General features: G+C 45.8%; 1 protein-coding gene across 2 annotated transcripts in view; it reads right to left on the reverse strand.

Moving 5' to 3' along the window:
* Positions 1 to 5,920: 5,920 nt before the first annotated feature.
* SNX27 (sorting nexin family member 27) overlaps positions 5,921 to 18,758 on the reverse strand; it is a 107,166-nt gene continuing 94,328 nt past the window's right edge. The window contains exons 9-12 of one of the 2 annotated variants that reach the window (XM_012811792.2): positions 11,524 to 11,673; positions 11,076 to 11,204; positions 10,610 to 10,669; positions 5,921 to 9,735 (exon numbers count right to left, since the gene is read on the reverse strand). In XM_012811792.2, coding sequence (XP_012667246.1) covers positions 9,688 to 9,735; positions 10,610 to 10,669; positions 11,076 to 11,204; positions 11,524 to 11,673 — 387 coding nt within the window. In that variant the 3' untranslated portion in view covers positions 5,921 to 9,687. Of the gene's footprint in view, positions 10,501 to 10,609; positions 10,670 to 11,075; positions 11,205 to 11,523; positions 11,674 to 18,758 lie in introns of both variants that reach the window. The other variant, XM_023519402.1, reaches the window with a different exon arrangement.

Here is an 18,758-nt window from a genome sequence, read left to right on the forward strand (position 1 = left end):
CTGCTCTTTGACTTGAGGCAAAGATCCCAAGAAGTCAAGCAGAAGCCATGGCAGTGACCACTGCAGGCAGGAGGTTGACGCCTGTGCCCCGAGATACGCCAGCTCCTGCTTCCTCTGTATGAGCTGCATCAGGCAAGGCTCAGAAGGTCACCTGAGTGCGGGCTGCACTCCGTGGCAGGCAAGCCATTTGCTTCTGGGCTGCTACCCCACCCTCATTATGACCTTTCTCATACCTTGGCTCAGCTTCCAGTTCACATCTGGCTTCCAGACCGAGTTATGTGTAAATACCCACAATTCATCCCTCACTCTGCCCCATACTCATGCCTTTTCTTAAATGGTCTCAAATTAGGAATAGTTATAAAAAAAAGAAAAAAGCAAGGGCAGCGCCTGTGGCTCAGTGGGTGGGGTGCCGGCCCCATGTACCGAAGGTGGCAGGTTAAAACCCAGCCCTGGCCAAAGTGCAACAAAAAAATAGCCGGGTGTTGTGGCAGGTGCCTGTAGTCCCAGCTACTCAGGAGGCTGAGGCAAGAGAATCACCTAGGCCCAGGACTTGGGAAGTTGCTGTGAACTGTGTGATGCCACAGCACTCTACCAAGGGTGATAAGGTGAGACTCTCTCTACAAAAAGGAAAAAAAAAAGCAAAATGTGGAATACTTTGGAGGCATATCTTAGGACATCACTTCAGGGAAAAAAATGTCTCTTGGATTAGTAGAGATTAGGAATGGGACCTTACCCAGAAGAATCCAGTCAGGACTCTCAGCCAAGTAGATAGCATCTGAAATCTCACTTAAGCAGAGCTGTGGGTATACGGGTGTGCTCAGAGACAGAGGAAGAGTGTGCTTGGAAGGGGAGCAGCAGCCCTCAAGTCTCCCTTCAGAGGTGGAAGAGTGTGCTGAATGAAAGGGAAGCCAGCCATCAAATTTCCCTCAAGCTGTCCCACCTGCAGAACAGTTTCTGAGTCAGGAAAGAAAGCTGGAAAGTGGCTTTAAACCAAAGGGCATCTCCCAGAGTGATTCATGACCTTGTGGGTTCTCTCCTGGGAAGCCTCCCCTCCCCGGCATCTTCCCAAATCTCAGGAAGCACCTCAGTGTGGCAGCCCCTTCCGCATCACCAATGCCCACTTTCATTGTCTGTTTCTTCTAAAATCACCAAGTTATGTTCAAATGTTAATGGCAGCATAAAAAGAAGAGAAGGAAAATAACTTTTTTTGAGAGAGAGAGCCTCACTATGTCACCCTCAGTAGAGTACTCTGGCATCACAGCTCACAGCAACCTCAGACTCTTGGGCTTAAGCAATTCTCCTGCCTCAGCCTCCCAAGTAGCTGGGACTACAGGCGCCCACCACAATGCCCAGCTATTTTTTGTTGCAGTTGTCATTGTTGTTTAGCTGGCCCAGGCTGGGTTCAATCCTGCCAGCCTCAGTGTATGTGGCCAGAGCTGTAACCACTGTGCTACAGGTGCCGAGCTGGAAAATAACTTCTTAAGGCAGAAAACAAAGCTGACATGTTAACAGCAGGGATTAGGGGCAGACTTTCTGTTGTAGAAATGAAAACAGGCATTTAGGAAAATATCATTAATTAGGAGAGAGTTTAGGGAGACTAAGGTGAAAGAACATGGTAGGGAAAAAAACAGTCCAGAATAATTGCTTCAACATGTTCCCACCCCCCTTTCTATATACATATTATATATACACACATATATAAATGTGTCTCTATATGTGTGTGTGTGTATATACATATATATATGTACGGGTTTTTTTGAGACAGAATCTCACTCTGTCACCCTGTGTAGAATGCTATGGTGCCATGGCTCAGAGCAACCTCAAACTTTCTTGGGCTAAAGCAGTCTTCCTGCCTCAGCTTTCTGAGTAGGTGGGACTGCAGGTGCCTGCCACCACACCCGGCTAGTTTTTTTTTTTTCCTTCCTTCCTGGTCTTCCTTCTCTCTTTCCTTTTGTTTTTGTTTTTTTTGAGACAGAGCCTCAAGCTGTCCCCCTGGGTAGAGTGCCATGGCATCACAGCTCACAGCAACCTCCAACTCCTGGGCTCAAGCGAGTCTCCTGCCTCAGCCTCCAGTAGCTGGGACCACAGGCGCCCACCACAACACCTGGCTATTTTTTGGTTGCAGCTGTCATTGCTGTTTTGGCGGGTCCGGCTGGGGATTCGAACCTGCTACCTTAGGTTTATGTGGCTGGCGCCTTAGCCAGTTGAGCCACAGGGCCGAGCCTCTCTTTCTTTTCTTTGTTTCCTTCTTTCTTTCTTTTTCCCTCCCTCCTTTCTTTCTTTCTTTCTTCCATTCCTTCCTTCCTTCCTTCCTTTCTTTCTTGAGACACAATCTCACTTTGTCGCCCTGGTAGAGTGCCATGGTGTCATAGCTCACGGTAACCTCAAACTCTTGGACTTAAGTGATTCTCTTGCCTCAGTCTCCCAAGTAGCTGGAATTATAGGTGCCTGCCACAATGCCTGGCTATTTTTAGAGACTGGCTCTATTGGCTCAGGCTGGTCTCAAACTCATGAGCTCAAGCAATCCACCTGCCTTGGCCTCCCAGAGTGCTGGGATTACAGGCATGAACCACCGTGCCCTGCCCCCTTTATATTTTTCAAAGTTTGAAATGTACCTTTTCTTTTGGAGCTGGACCCTACTGGCTTGAAAGCCCCTTTGACATTCACAGTTTCCTTTGTCTTTTAATTCTTCTGCTAAAATTTCAAAGCCTTTCACAGCCTTGATTTCTAGCATTTGTTACTGAAGGAATCCCTATTCATAACCAAGCCTCTGGTTCTTATGAGATCCATATCCTCTGGCCCCTCTATTCAGTTTATTTTATTGAGTACTCAGCTTTCTCTCATTCCCCACAGATGGGGTTCAAACCAATATATCGCATCCTCTCACTCAATGAACACAAGTCCCAGTTGGGCTGGATATGGTGGCTAATGCCTGAGATCCTAGCACTCCGAGAGGCTAAGGCGGGAGGATTGCTTGAGCTCAGGGGTTCAACACCAGCTTGAGCAAGAATGGGACCCCATCTCTACTAAAAATAGAAAAATTAGGTATTGCCTTTTCACCCTTGGTCTTTGAGTGGGTAGTGCCCACTCAAGCCACTTCAGGCACCTATAGTCTCAGCTACTCAGGAGGCTGAGGCAGGAGGGTCGCTTGAGCCCAGGAGTTTGAGGTTGTTGTGAGCTATGATACTAGGGCACTCTACCCAGGATGACAGAGGGAGACTGTCTCAAATAAACAAACAAAATCCCAGCTATGTGCATCTAACCTAACTTTTCTCTTGCCCTCAATTTTGGTATTGCCTTTTCACCCTCAGTCTTCATCATTAGTGCCCACTTGAGCCAAAACTGTGACTATACCTCTCAAATCTCCTACTCCCATGCAAAGCCCTACTGGGTGCACCCTAATGTGTGGTTGACCTACAAACTCCCTCTCCGCTGCTGTCTACCTTGCCCATGTCACAGCAAGCCTGGGGTGTCCTCCTCCTGTCTCCCTGTTTCTCCTCCTGTTCTCTTTATCTTTTAAAAGTTAGTTCACTGATACTCATTGAATATCTACTCTGCCTCTTCCAATGCTATATCCCCATCACCCTGAACAGTGCCCAGAGTTTTGGAAGCCTCTTAGTGAATAATAAATGACTGCTAATATTTTACTGGATTTCCTACCCACATCTAAATCGTAACAGCTCCAAAGCTAAAACATTTTCTCTCCCAAAGTCTCAATTCTTATATATTTCTGTGAGACATATAGAACACACAGACATAAACCCTTGAGAGGCTTTTACTCCTCCCATGTCATTAAATCATGAAAGATTTTACTTCTGTATCTTCTCATAACCATTCACCCCCCGCCTTTTTTTTTGAGACAGCCTTACTTTGTTGCCCTTGGTACAGTGTTGTGGCATCACAGTTCACAGCAATCTCAAACTCTTGGGCTTAAGAGATTCTCTTGTCTCAGCCTCCAAAGTAGCTGGGATGCCCAGCTATTTTTAGAGATGGGGTCTTGCTCTTGCTCAGGCTGGTCTCAAAACCATGAGCTCAGGCAATCCACCCACATCGGCCTCCCCTAGTGTTGGGATTGCAGGTGTTGAGCCACCACAGCCAACCTATCCCCCCTTTTAAATTATCATTGCCTTCATTTATTACTGAATAATCATAGCAGTTTCCTAATTGAGTCTTCTGTCTATATTCTAAAACCTTAATCTTTCTAAACTGCAGGTAATAAAAAAACAACAAAATTTCTCTGCTGTTGCTGCTTCTTTTTCATACAGAGCACCTCAGCCTAGCACTCAAGGCTCTTCCTGGTCTTACTTTCCACTTGCTCACATGCCCAACGAGGGCTGTTCATTGTTCTCTGGATGAGCTGCACCCTTTTTCTTCTCATGTCTTCTAACTGCCAACCACTACAGTGTCAGGCTCATGAATGGCTCAGTGAGTGTTTACTGATGGCCTTCTTGTTGCAGTCCTGCTCATGCTGACCAGTGTACATTAAACACTTTTTTCTTCATGAAGATTTCAACTGGCCTCATCCACAAGTCTTTTTCCCTCCTTTTCTGGTCCTTATGACAAATAAACCTTCTACTGCTGTATGTTACTTGTAAATGTTTCATTCCTCAGTGAGAAATGTTTCTTTCTTTGCTTTTTTACCTATTATAGTTATCTGATACAATGACCCTCCCCTACAGTAGATATCTAATAAATATTGTTTGACTTTAATCTCTGTAATTATAATTCTAGAATTCCACTTTTTACTTCTGTATGGATTCTTTTCTTATTAAAGACAACTTCGACCATTAACATAGTAATACTTATCAGATTCCAAGTACTCAATAGTAATTGGAAAGGAAAACAGACTCTAAATATTAATGTCTCTCCCTAAACCAACTAAAGTGTTAAAATGGTCCTTGCTCTTATGAATGATCATCAAATAAGGAAGAAAAGCAAGGGTGAAGGGTTACAAAAATAATACAAAATGAAGGTTTATAAAAATAATAAAGATGTCTCACCCACCATAAATGATGAGCTTTTCAAAGCAGATTCAGCCCACAAACTACTGCACAGAAACAGGTACTGCTCAGATTAGGCAATTAGGCCCTAGTACTTGCAAAAGCTTTGTGCCTACCCTGATTCTTGGAGGCATAGGCAGAGGAGGGAATACAACTTCCCAGAGTGCCTCGTATTGTGCTGGGCGCTCATTAGGGGTAATATGTCCTTTTAGTTCAGATCCTAGAAGAGAGAAATATCCTGAGTTACTTGAAATTGAAAAGTGGGGGCGGCATCTGTTAACTCAGTGGGTAGGATGCCAGCCCCATATACTGAGGGTGGTAGGTTCAAACCCAGCCCCAGTCAAATTGCAACAAAAAAATAGCCAGGCATTATGGCAGTGCCTGTGGTCCCAAGTACTCAGGAGGCTGAGGCAAGAGAATCGCCTATGCCCAGGAGTTGGAATTTGCTGTGAGGTATGACGCCACAGCACTCCACTGAGGGCAATAAAGTGACCCTGTCTCTAAAAAAAAAAAGAAAATGAAAAACTGTGTTCACATTGCTGAGGGTGGGGAGGGGATTTCACTAAGAACTGTCCCCAGGGCTCTGCCAGGCTGTGTCTGCATAAGGCTGAGAGAGGAGTCCTGTGAATCTAACAGGATCTACGTAGGCAGGAGGGTAAGTGCTATTGATTCTGGGATAATGGGAAAGTGAAGATGGGATTTTCAAAGGAGCCACTGGGAAACAGCAGAGCAGGGGCCTCCCTGACTTTCCCACCCTTCTCCATCACCTGCCCTCAAAAAACTGCCCCGTTAGTTACTCGAGAAAGCTGGTTAGATGTCCCCTCATTTTCAGACTGCTTATTCTAACTGAAATCTCAGAGGTCCCTCCTCACTTCTTCTCATACCACCCAAAGGATTTGTAGTCTAAGAAACCAAAGAAGTGTTTCATCAATAAATCAATTTATTTAAAAGAATATGTTACAATTAATTACACTAAGTGACATTACCAAACAAATTTAGAGTGGTTAGCTCTGGAACAAGGAATGAAGGAAACACTGTCAGCCATTATGTTTCTGTGTATTTTCTCTTCACATTTCTTAATCACAAATAAAAAATACAAGATACTGCAGTGAAAATACAATTAGAGTTTCTCTCAAATAAATTAAAAGTGTGCATGGCCTGGGAAAAACTGAAGCCCAGCTCACCGGCTTAAAAGAGGGACACGATATAAAACTGGTATCCAAAGTTAGTCCCCACCCCATACACACATCACTCCCTGCTTCGATTCTGTGCCTTCCTGGAGCCCTAAGCTTCCCACACACCCTCCACCATTGCTGAGGAGCAAGCAAATGCTGCCCTGGTATAAGCAAGGCCTGACCCAAGGTGCTCAGGGTCAGGGGAAGAGGAAGACAAGAGGCAGGCTTGGAAGATGGGCAGCTAAGAAGCACACCCACTGCCTCTACTATCCCTCCCTCTCTGAGTATTCGACCATATGTATACCCTCCCTCCAAAAGGAAGCTAATGGAACACAATGAAGCTGGTGAAGAGACAGCAGAATGCTGGTGTCCAACAGACAGAATAGTTGCTTCTGCTGAATCAATCCAGCCAGGCAGCATGACGGAGAGAAGGGAGGACACAATGTCCCTCCTGGCCAACTAGGACACAATCCCCTTTAGGAACGCTGCCTCCTGTGAGCCCAGACTATACAGTGGCAAATTCTGAGATGAGAGAGAGGTGTTGCCTCCTGTCAGTGCCCAGTTTTGCTGCTCTAAGTATTGGTTTTGGAGTCGTAAGAGGGAATAACTGAAAGCTACTGGCCTGGGTAACTAAAAGATGGAACTAAATGGGCCAGGCTGTCTGTCTCTATCCTCCCTGAGAGCTCCGTCCAGGCCGAGGAGCTGCTCTGAGCACATACATGTCTGTACCTGTGCTGAGACCTAGGATGAGGGGAGGGCAGAACAAAAATATACAAAGCAGAGAGTCCAGAGTGTGGCCTGAGGGAACTTGCTGCAGGGGCAAGTTTTTCAGGGTATTTTCTCCTGATCCATAAAAACCTCAGAGATTTTGCCCCAGAGGATAGAAACCAAATGTGGAGGGAGGTCAGTGGGAGATCAGGAGGGTCCTACTGGCTCTGCTGGGGTGAAGGTGATAGCAGGGGTAACCCCCCTTTTCCAGAGACAAAATGCAAAAGAAGACTGGTTTTAAAAGCCTCCCTGGGCAGAAGCCAGGACCAAGGAGTAAGAAGGATTAGAGAGACGAAGTACACAGGAAGGGGGTGGGGGTAGGGTCACACCTAACACTGCTTCATGCAAAGAAGGGCTCGATCCTGCGGACCTCCACAGCCACAGTGACTCCTGCCTCCTTCACTGGAAGCCCACTGTAGGTGGAATAAGAGAAGGCGCTGTCCTTTAGGGTCACCCCCATCCCTATCTCCTGCTGTAGCTGAGTGTTTTGTTGGTGGGACGGCCTCAAGAAGGGCCTGTTCCAAAATAGATTCCTCCAACAGGCCAACTACCTATGGGGCCCCTCACCTGACCTCCAAGTGCCAAGTGAAACGCTATGCCAGGAAAGGACCCAGCACCATCCACCCACTCCAAGTTCACTCACTCCACATCCCCGTGTCTTGTACCCGAAGGTCAGCCTTTGGGCTTTCTCAGGAATTCCCACATTTGCTCATTCCTCTCCCACTATGAGGGAGAAGGGAAAAATTGCTATTTTTACAGTTTGAACAAAGCTGGTGCCGAAATCTTTAGTATCTTAGAGTGGGAAGAAATCAACATTTCTTCTTCTCAGGGTCCTTGGGCTCATTATTAAATTCATTTAACACCCTCCCCCCTCAAAGGAGCTAATTCCTGTTTCCTGTGTCAAAGCCTCAAATGTGGCACCACTTTCTGGCTCTGAATTCATCATGCTCACGCCTTACACTCTGCAATGATACCTGGGGAGGGATGGGGAGGGAGGCTATCTTACTTGACTCTACACCCCCAGCAAGTGGCTGCCAGGATAACAGAGCCAGAGAGAAAGAAGAGTGGCTTCACAATGATCTGCAAAAACAAGTTACAAAAACAAAACTTCAAACTACCCTACACTACTCAGTAGGGCTGCCTGCAGCCTGTCACGGCTGCCTCCCAGTCAGGCAGAGAAAAGATGTCACCCTACAAGGTTTGTGTTTAACAGGTAGAGAAGGGAAAGAGAAAAGGCTCCCTGATATGTGTCAGCTGCACCAAGCCTGACGTGGTGCTCCTCACACATTCTCCACAGAGCTGGGGCTGAGGATGCCCTGCCCTGCCAGCCCTGCCTCTGCTCCTGGCACGTCGCAGTGCTTAGATTTCAAAGGGTCTGACTGCAAGGTCAGGGGAGGAGCTCTCTGAGGGACAAAAAGGTTTTCTTTCAGTATCCTTTTAATTAAAAGTTGGAGATCAACCTAAATCAACCACATTTCTACTATTCCTTCCTGGCTCCTCAGTTGGCACAAATTGCTAACACACTCCCGGTTTCCCTGAGGCCTTGAAAACATCATCAGATTCCTCCCCAGACGGCTGTGTGAGGACGCCACAGAGAACATAAGGGTTGCAGGCAGTCGCCAGTCAGAAGCACAGCAGCAAACCCTGCGTGTACACAGGACACTGCTCTCTCCCTCTCCTTTACGTAAGTCCAACCTTTGTGCCTAAGGGACCAGCTTTAACTCTGGTCCCTAGGTCTATCCCTGCTGCAGAAAAAGCAGGAAGTGTGAATCACTACCATGAAAAGTTTCAAGTTCCTGCGGCATCAGCCTCCTGAGCCCACCCTCAACGCCGCCAGGGCCAGGTGAGGGAAAGCACACAAGGGCCCTTGGGAAGCAGGAAGGAGATGCAGAATGTGGTCGGAAAGCCACGAGGGGGGACAGAGGTGGATCAGAAAAATTTCCTGGAATCAAGAGACACACCAAGTCTTTAGGCTCTCCCTGCAAAACCACAGCCATGCTACCCTTGAGAAACACACACCTCTTTCTCCTCCCCAGCACCCTCTTGGATGATAAGAAACTATACTTCTTGTTCCTCAGACTCTCTGGGAACCCATGAGCCGGAATCTGTACTCAATACAAAAAAGGCGGGGGGGAAACCCAAGCAGGTTGTAAACTTTTCGAGTCCTTCAGGAGGAGAGGTATTTTCCCTATAAAATGTTTTTTTTTTTCTTTTTAACATTTGTTTCAAAATAAAGAGAGCAAGAGAGAGGTCATGAATTCTAGTGAAAGGTGTGTAAAAACACAAGCTAAAAAAGGTACTGCCATCATTATGAAATTTAAAAAGAAATATATATATATGTATATAATACGTGCAGCTAATTTGTGTATATATAATTTTTTACATACATACATATATATGTCTGAACAGTGCAAATGGATGAAGTTCATAGTTCCAGTTTTAAAAATATAGTACAAGGAGAGAGAGTCTGTTGGTATGAGGCCCAGGTGAAAGAACAAGTCGGGTGGGCTCACTTCTTTCCTGTCTCAACTCAGCTGACTTCTGTAGCTGACCATTTTATTCTTGCCCAGCTCAATTCCAGAAATGTGAAATGCAGAGGGGCTATTAATAAGATTTAGTTTAGGGCTTTTGAATATAAGGACTTTTTTCTTTTTCTCTTCTTTTGTGTTAATGATTACTCTGACATGGGAGATGAAAAGGATGAGGGGATGAGGGGGAAGGGAAGGGAAGGGGATAGGGAAAGGCTAGGTGGCCACATCCCTCTGCTGTGACCTCGCCATCTGGAAAATGTTCTGAAATGAAGAAAAGAAAAGAGTTATTGGGAAGCCACATCTCCTCCCATCTGGAGACAACCCCTCAAACAAAAGCTAAAAAGGAACAACTGGATGGCTCACTCTGACGGGCCTTGACCCCTGACATAACTTCCCATTAGAATCATGGCCTTTCAGAGCCCGAACGGACTTCGCATATTAATTATCTGGATCAGCCTCCCTGTTTTACAGAAGAGAAGGCTGAGACCCAGGGAGGCTGCTTTACCCAGAGTTGCACAGAGGGGGTAAAAACCAGGAGAAAACTAGGTAAAATTCCCAGAACCAATATTCTTTCTACTACACTAAAAATATAAATTTTCATGTTTCTGACTTGACTGCCTGATCTTCTGAAAGAGTTTCTTTGAGGGTAAATAGCTAATTATTCAAAATCTCCCAAACATGCTCCAGCACAGCACACACAGACAGCAGGACAAAGCAGTAGAAAGACTTTCCCCACACACACATTCCTGGTTAGCCTAGAAAGACTCTGTCATGTCCAGTCAGATGACTAAACTGAGGACAGCTGCCCTTGTGGGTCGGGAACAACATGGAAGGTGATTTGATTTTAAAAACTGGCAGAGGAGGGTCCATGGAGCCATGGGAGATGGAGGAGCCTGTAGCAGTGTCCACCCTCTAGACAAGGGAAGAAGCAGGGCTTTTTTGCACAGCCCGTTCACCATCCAGAGGCCAACCTCGCTGGAAGAATGTCCTGGCTCACATGAGATAATCAGTCTCTAACTAATATTCCTAGAAAGACAGAGATGAAGGTGAGGGTCCCAGGTATTTGGCCACAGGTCTATACATTTTCAACAAACAGAAAGATGAAAAAGTCCACTCAACACTTGTTTAGAATTACCTCTTTTCTCCACTTGAGCTCGCAGAACACTCTCTCGAAGCATTCATGCATGTAATTGAACTGAAAAAGAAGCAGCAACACTCAGGGACTAACTCCCCAAGGCTGGGCACCACAGGGCCATGCCTCTGAACCCCTGCCCCCAGCACCTGCCATCTCCCAAACTCACTCAAGGTAAAGAAAAACCCTGACAAGTGCCACCAAAAAAAAAAAAAAAAAAAAAAAATCCAGGCCAGGCTGGTCTCCTAGTCTCTAGCTCCTTCTAGTGGTAACCATGAGTCAAACTGGCTGTGAAATTGCCAATCCTACTCAGGCCTAAAGGAAAGACAGGCCCAAAGGACAAACCTGGGTTATACAATTCACACAGGTTCAGATCCATCTGCGTCTCTCTTCATTTATTCATTTACCTTAAAGAAAGCTTTAAGCCTGGTCTACTTTCCCCAAGTATGCTTCCCCATCTCCCACTCACATATGGTGTGAAGATTTTAACCCATCGGGGTTTCTTCTCTCCTCGTGCATACTCAAAACAGAAGGCCATCCCTTCTTCATCTGTGTCCCATCGCTGCATCTCATCCCATTCAAATGCTATTACCTGGTTCTGGACAACCAAGAACAAAAGAGTGAGGTCTATAGCAGCCCAAGTTTGAGTGTGTTAGGGAACTGAGGTCAGCAGACTGTGAACCAGGCAACAGAAGAGAATAGAGATGTCTGTGTCACCTTAGGGAAAGGACTGTGACAAAAGAATAAAAGTCAGAGGGAATGGCCAGTGATGAATCATATGGATTCAGTGCCCATTTACCTGCCCCAATTAAAACACAATTTTGATTGCATTTCCTCCCCCAAAAGGAATTAAAACAAAGCAAGCAAGTATCAAAGTGTCCCCAGTGCATAGCCTAAGCTCCACGCAGGATCCTCACCTCTAGCAGGCCCTCCTCGGTGCAGGCGTGCAGTTTAAAGTGCGTGATGCTAATGGCTGTGATAACGTGGCCCTTCCTCCTGGAGTCACAGGCACAGTGGGGGAAGATGATTTCATTGTATCCTTCACAAGTCCTTAGCATGTTGAGGTACTAGGGAAAAAGGAAGGGGAAACAGCATTACTGTGAGACCAAATACAGGGAAGGGCTGCTGTGATGGCAGGAGAGGAGGAGCAGAGAACGTTCTCACCCGGCACCCTGAAGGCCTGGCTCCTGGTGTCACCCCACCCTATGTTGAGTCCTGACTCAGAGACAATCCTTTATCCCACTTCTAACTTCTGCCTTCATACCCAGAACTCCTCTTTTTCTACTTAAAAGAGATACACAGGGCTCGGCGCCTATAGCTCAACCGGCTAAGGCGCCAGCCACGTACACCTAAGGTGGCGGGTTCGAATCCCCAGCCCGGACCCGCCAAACAACGATGGCTGCAACCAAAAAAAAAAAATAGCCGGGCGTTGTGGCGGGCGCCTGTGGTCCCAGCTACTTGGGAGGCGGAGGCAGGAGACTCGCTTGAGCCCAGGAGTTGGAGGTTGCTGTGAGCTGTAATGCCACGGCACTCTGCCCAGGGGACCAGCGAGACGCTCTCTCAAAAAAAAAAAAAAAAAAAAACACAGGCCAGGCATGCTGTAATCCTAGCACTCCTAGCACTCTGGGAGGCCAATGTGGGTGGATCACCTGAGCTTAGGAGCTCGAGACTACCTGGGTAAAAGAGAGATCCCATCTCTACTAAAAATAGAAAAACTAGCTGGGCATAATGGTAGCAGGTGCCTGTAGTCCCAGCTACTCAGGAGGCTAAGGCAAGGGAATCGCCTGAGCCCAAGAGTCTGAGGTTGCTGTGAGCTATGACACCACAACATTCTACCCAGGACAACAGAGTGAGACTCTGTTTCAACAAACAAACAAACAAAAAAAAGATACACAAATTAAAACCAGAAGAAACACTACAACCAGGACTCACAGGGCTAGAAAGGAACTCACAATGCTATTTAGTCCATCTTCTATTTTCTTTGTACCCAAGGGATGGGAATCTAAGCTGTCCTTATCTTTATAATTAAGAAAGAGAGTGGCTGTGGCTCAAAGGAGTAAGGCGCCGGCCCCATATGCTGGAGGTGGCAGGTTCAAACCCAGCCCCGGCCAAAAAAAATAACTGCAAAAAAAGAAAAGAAAGAGAGTTAATATTTCTCCCTATCTCTTCTTCAACCAAAAGTTACAATGACCTCAGTGATAAAGATTAAGCTATCCCAAATCTCATAATCATAAAATATTAAAAGTGAAAGAGATGGGCGGCGCCTGTGGCTCAAAGGAGTAGGGCACCAGCCCCATATACCAGAGGTGGCAGGCTCAGACCCAGCCCTGGCCAAAAACTGGAAAAAAAAAAAAAAAAAGTGAAACAGATTTTGAGACCTAGTTGTTTTACAAGAACTCAGAATAAGATAAGACCTAAGGTCATAGGCAGTAAGCAGCCCAACAAGGATCAAAACCCAGGTTTAATTTTTAGGCCTCTGCTCCCTCCACTATCACCAACTAGCCCCCAGATCAGCCCCACTGACCCCTGGTCTCCCATGTATGTGCCTCCTTAAAAACCACCTGGACCCAAATTAAGTGACATGTGTGACTCTCACAGTTCCAGGGTCATAAGACCAATTTAGATGTCTCTGAACTACTGCAGCAGACTCAGCTCCCTACTTTGAGTTGAGAGGAGAAAGGGTGGAAGAAGATAAGTGGAAAGACAGTAAAAGAGAAATATGGAAAGGCAGATAGAGAGGGGCAGGGTGATAAGAGCCACAGACTGTGCCCTGGTTTCCTCTCAGGGCTTGCCTGGAAAACAAGCAAAGAGCCTGAGCTTCCAATTCCAAGTCACACAGGTGACATGCACAGAGTGTTAGAGGGAAAACAAAAGCACAGCACCCTCATCTCCCAGTGTCCCAGAAAGGCAGAGACATTAGAATACTCTGGAGAGTTGCCCACTGCCTCACCAAGAGAGAAAAGAAAAACAGGCAAAGGCACAAATAGGACACAGGCCACTTATAGCTCTGGTACTGCAGAACGGCGTTTAACCACTGCTACTGCCACTAGGGACTATCTGAGAAGACTCAAGGGCTCAAGGAAAGATCACACTACACACCCCATTCCCTACTTCGTGTTTCCACTTAGGTAAAATAATAGCAACTTTGGGGCGGCGCCTGTGGCTCAAAGGAGTAGGGTGCTGGCCCCATATGCCGGAGGTGGCGGGTTCAAACCCAGCCCTGGCCAAAAACAGGGAAAAAATAATAACAACAGCAACTTTGAAGGTGAAAAATTATAAAAGGATAACAAGAATACAGTGACAGGGTAAATTTAGAAGTGCCATAATACTTCCATCACACCACTTTTCACCTCTCATTTCTGCCTCCTATCATCCTACTCCACATCCCCACACTTCCTTCTTACTATTTTTGTTGTTGTTCTTGGGTTGATTTTGGAGACAGAGTCTTGCTCTATTACCTAGACTGGAGTGCTGTGGCAAATCATTACAGCTGACTGCAATCTCAAACTCCTGAGCTCAAGAGATCCTCCTGCCTCAGCCTCCTGAATAGCTGGGATGAAAGGAGTCCACCACAACACCAGCTAGTTTTTCTGTTTTTTGTAGAGATTAGTTTTGCTCTTGCTCAGGCTGGTCTTCAGCTCCTGACTTCATCCAATCCTGCCTAACCCAGCCCCATTTTTACTATCCTCCCAATACCAACAAGAAACATGGATACTACTTGATCCTGCTGCTGGCATTATAAACAAAAAGAAATTCCTGACTGCTATGCTGTGGTAAACATGGCAGGGCTGGGTGATCGGAATAGGAGAAAACTCTTCTGAGGTTATAAGTAATGGCAAAGCTTGGGACAGAGAGCAGCATACAGACGTGTAAGAGGCCCAGACTACCCGGAGCGTGAATCCTGGCCACACTGTTTCCTAACTGCAACCTGCAGCCAGTCACTTAAACTCAGGCAAATCACTTAATTCTAGGAGCTTTAGCTCCCTCTTCTGCAAATGAGAAATAATAATAGCACCTTCATCATGTGCTATTTGTGAGCATTAAGTAGAAAGTATTTGACATAGTACTTGGTACATAATGAAGCACTTAATCAATGATAGCTAAATGTTTTTTCTCAAGGCTCCATTATCCTTAGCCAGAGAAGAAGCTATTTTCTCTTTCAAGAATCCTCTGTTTTTTGAAATTATCTTCTATTTTTATTTATAAATATTAGTAGCCTATTTTTTGAGACTTTAGGGGAAAAATACTCAGAAGTTAACTGATGCCTCCATACTAAACCTCAGAGTCAAAGCATTCTATGCTAGACATACTCTTATCTGATAATCTAAATGTTACTTTTTTGCATCATTATTATTATTGCTCAATATTTTGTTGCAGCAATTGTCTGATTTCTTTTTCTGAATATATTTGTTTATTCTTTTTTTTTTTCTTTTTTTTTGAGACAGAGCCTCAAGCTGTCCCCCTGGGTAGAGTGCCGTGGCATCACTGCTCACAGCAACCTCCAACTCCTGGGATTAAGCGAGTCTCCTGCCTCCCCCTCCCAAGTAGCTGGAACCACAGGCACCAGCCACAACGCCCGGCTATTTTTTGGTTGCAGCCGTCATTGTTGTTTGGCAGGTCCGGGCTGGATTCGAACCCACCACCTTAGGTGTACGTGGCTGGCGCCTTAGCCACTTGAGCCACAGGCGCTGAGCCTCTTTGTTTATTCTTTATGAGGTTTTTGTTTCTAGTCCTTATCTTAAATATTGTTATTGTTATTAAATTTTAAGCCTGTTTAATTTTGTGAAGGCAAAATGTGGAAACCAAATAAACACATGTATATGTGTAGAGAAAATAAAAATAATAAAAAAAAAGAATCCTATGTAAAGGCCTCCTGACGTTTTCTTTGTTGTGACAATGGGGACTGCTGGACATCTAGGGTGAACATATCTTGTTCTGTAAGCCCGTATCTTGCTGTGCTCGGCAGCCTGCATCTCGCTGTGGCCACTAAGCCTGCATCTTGCCGTGCTTTGTAAGCCTGCATCTTGCAGTGCCCAGTAAGCCTGCATCTCGCCGTGGCCGCTAAGCCTGCATCTCGTGGTGCCCAGTAAGCCTGCATCTCGTGGTGCCCAGTAAGCCTGCATCTCGTGGTGCCCAGTAAGCCTGTATCTTGCCGTGCTTTGTAAGCCTGCTTCTTGCAGTGCCCAGTAAGCCTGCATCTCGCGGTGCCTTGCAGTGCCCAGTAAGCCTGCATCTCGTGGTGCCCGGTAAGCCTGTATCTTGCCATGCCCAGTAAGCCTGTATCTTGTGTGCCCAGTAAGCCTGCATCTCGTGGTGCTCAGTAAGCCTGTATCTTGTGTGCCCAGTAAGCCTGTATCTTGTGTGCCCTGTAAGACTGTATCTTGTGTACCCAGTAAGCTTGTATCTTGTGTGACCTGTAAGCCTGTATCTTGCGTGCCCTGTAAGCCTGTATCTTGCGTGCCCTGTAAGCCTGTATCTTGCGTGCCCTGTAAGCCTGTATCTTGCGTGCCCTGTAAGCCTGTATCTTGCGTACCCTGTAAGCCTGTATCTTGCGTGCCCTGTAAGCCTGTACCTTGTCTGCTCTATAAGCCTGTATCTTGCCGTGCCCAGTAAGCCTGTATCTTGCGTGCCCTGTAAGCCTGTATCTTGTGTGCCCTGTAAGCCTGTATCTTGTGTGCCCTATAAGCCTGTATCTTGCGTGCCCTGTAAGCCTGTATCTTGCGTGCCCAGTAAGCCTGTATCTTGTGTGCCCAGTATTCCTGTATCTTGCGTGCCCTGTAAGCTTGTATCTTGCGTGCCCTGTAAGCCTATATCTTGCGTGCCCAGTAAGCCTGTATCTTGCGTGCCCTATAAGCTTGTATCTTGTGTGCCCTGTAAGCCTGTATCTTGTGTGCCCTGTAAGCCTGTATCTTGTGTGCCCTGTAAGCCTGTATCTTGCGTGTCCTGTAAGCCTGTATCTTGCGTGCCCAGTAAGCCTGTATCTTGTGTGCCCAGTAAGCCTGTATCTTGCGTGCCCTGTAAGCCTGTATCTTGCGTGCCCTGTAAGCCTGTATCTTGCGTGCCCTGTAAGCCTGTATCTTGCGTGCTCTGTAAGCCTGTACCTTGTCTGCTCTGTAAGCCTGTATCTTGCCATGCCATGTAAGTCTGTATCTTGTGTGCTCTGTCAGCCTGTATCTTGTGTGCCTGGTAAGCCTGTACGTTGCCGTGCCCGGTATGCCTGTATCTTGTGTGCTCTTTAAGTCTGTATCTTGTTTGCTGTGTAAGTCTGTATCTTGTGTGCTCTGTAAGCCTTTATTTTGTGGGCTCTTAAGTACTCTACTGAGGGAGACAAAGTGAGACTCTGTCTCTACAAACAGACAAAAAACAAACCTAAAGAACCTATCTCATTCAAAACCCAGGAACTGACTGTATTTGAAAATTTCTACAAGAAAACATTAAAAGAAAAAGAGCGTCCTGCAGGTCTCAATCAGTGTCACTGTGACATGGTCACAGAAACCTGCATGCGCTCGGTGCACAGCAGCTCTGCTCAGAGGCTTAAAACCTCTGCAACCACCAGTGGGTGTCAGAGCCTGAAGACGAGTTTTGTCCCCATCCTTTGACCAAAAAAGGCACATATAACATATTTGTTGAGAGTTCCCTTCTTTGAGAGGAATCACTACTGAATATTAAATATTTAATATTTCTGACAAATTCCCTAATTAGGAGTTTTGTTGAGAGTGAAGTGCAAACGAAGCAGGGACTAGGAAAAGAGATGGAAGAAATAGGGAGCTCTGCTTATCTGAACACTCTGTGCCCTGGGGTCAGGCACTCTATTGGGCTTTTCCCTTCTGCCACCTGGAAATGAAAGACATTGCTGCCACCCTCTCTTCCCTGAAGTAGGGCAAAACTTATGTATGGGAGCCTAACAGAAATGGGTTCAAATCCCAGTTTTAAATCCTACTTCCATTTCTCACAAGCTATACGATCTTGGGTCAGACTCTTTACCCTACAGATTCTGCTTCCTCTCTAAGTGGGGAGATTACCTGCAAGGTTGTTGTATAAAGCACCTAGAACAGAATCAGGCACGTAACACATGCTTCTCTGCCTACTCTCTGAATCAAAAGGCTGATTTATCTCTCCATATTCAAGAATGTGGTCCTTGAAAGAAAAAGACCTTCAGTGGACTACTTAATAGCACAAATTCTAAAAAATAACTTGAATGAAAGCTAAAGTCACCTGTGTCTTTGATAAGAAGACAGAGGTAAAGCCTCATTGGGAGATAAAGTTTTCAGATACCTGGGTAGTATTTATCAGCGTTAAGTGGGCAATCCCTACATTAATGAGTTTGCACAAAGCCTATGAAACATTACAAATTTTACACAAGTCCAAAACTTGTGAGAGGTGATTTTTTTTCTTTGAGACACAGTCTCACTATGTCACCCTCAGTATACTGTGGCATCACAGCTCACAGCAACCTCAAACTCTTATGCTCAAGCGATTCTCTTGATTCAGTCTCCGCCACAACACCCGGCAATTTTTTTGCTGTAGTTGTCATTGTTTATCAGGCCTGGACTGGGTTTGAACCCACCAGCCCCAGTGTATAAGGCCGGTGCCCTAACCACTGAACACAGGCACCGAGACTGAGAGGTGAAGTTTTGCTTTCAAATACACTTACATAAGGATATAGATCTATATTTAAACACAAAATTATACTGTCTAATCCCCTTTCATATTAAGTTTTGAATAGCTAAATCTGTACCCTGAATTATCTTTAGGTGAATTCATATAACACATAGATGGCAGCCCATTTAGGCCAGAGAAGAGGAAAGGTATAGCATGGGGCATTTTTAATAAATATTCAGTATTCAGCAACACAGGTAAATATAGAAAGAGGACCACTTTAATGCAGAAAATCAGAACTAGCAGAATAGAACACTTCAGGTGAAGGGGTCAAGATCTACTCTGAAGAACTCTGTTCTCCCCAGCAACCTGACAAAGATCAAACCAGATCTAAACTAGAAACACAGGGCTCGAGAGGAACCTCAGAGTCAACTCTTCCAAACCCCCAGAGCAGTGATTCTGAAGCACCTAAAGTTTCAGCATCACCAGTGTGCTTTTTTTTTTTTTTTTTGAGACAGAGCCTCAAGCTATCCCCCTGGGTAGAGTGCTGTGG

The sequence above is a fragment of the Otolemur garnettii genome, unplaced genomic scaffold (assembly GCF_000181295.1).
Source record: "Otolemur garnettii isolate 467f Iridium unplaced genomic scaffold, OtoGar3 scaffold00174, whole genome shotgun sequence".
In the NCBI taxonomy this organism is placed as follows: Eukaryota; Metazoa; Chordata; class Mammalia; order Primates; family Galagidae; genus Otolemur; species Otolemur garnettii.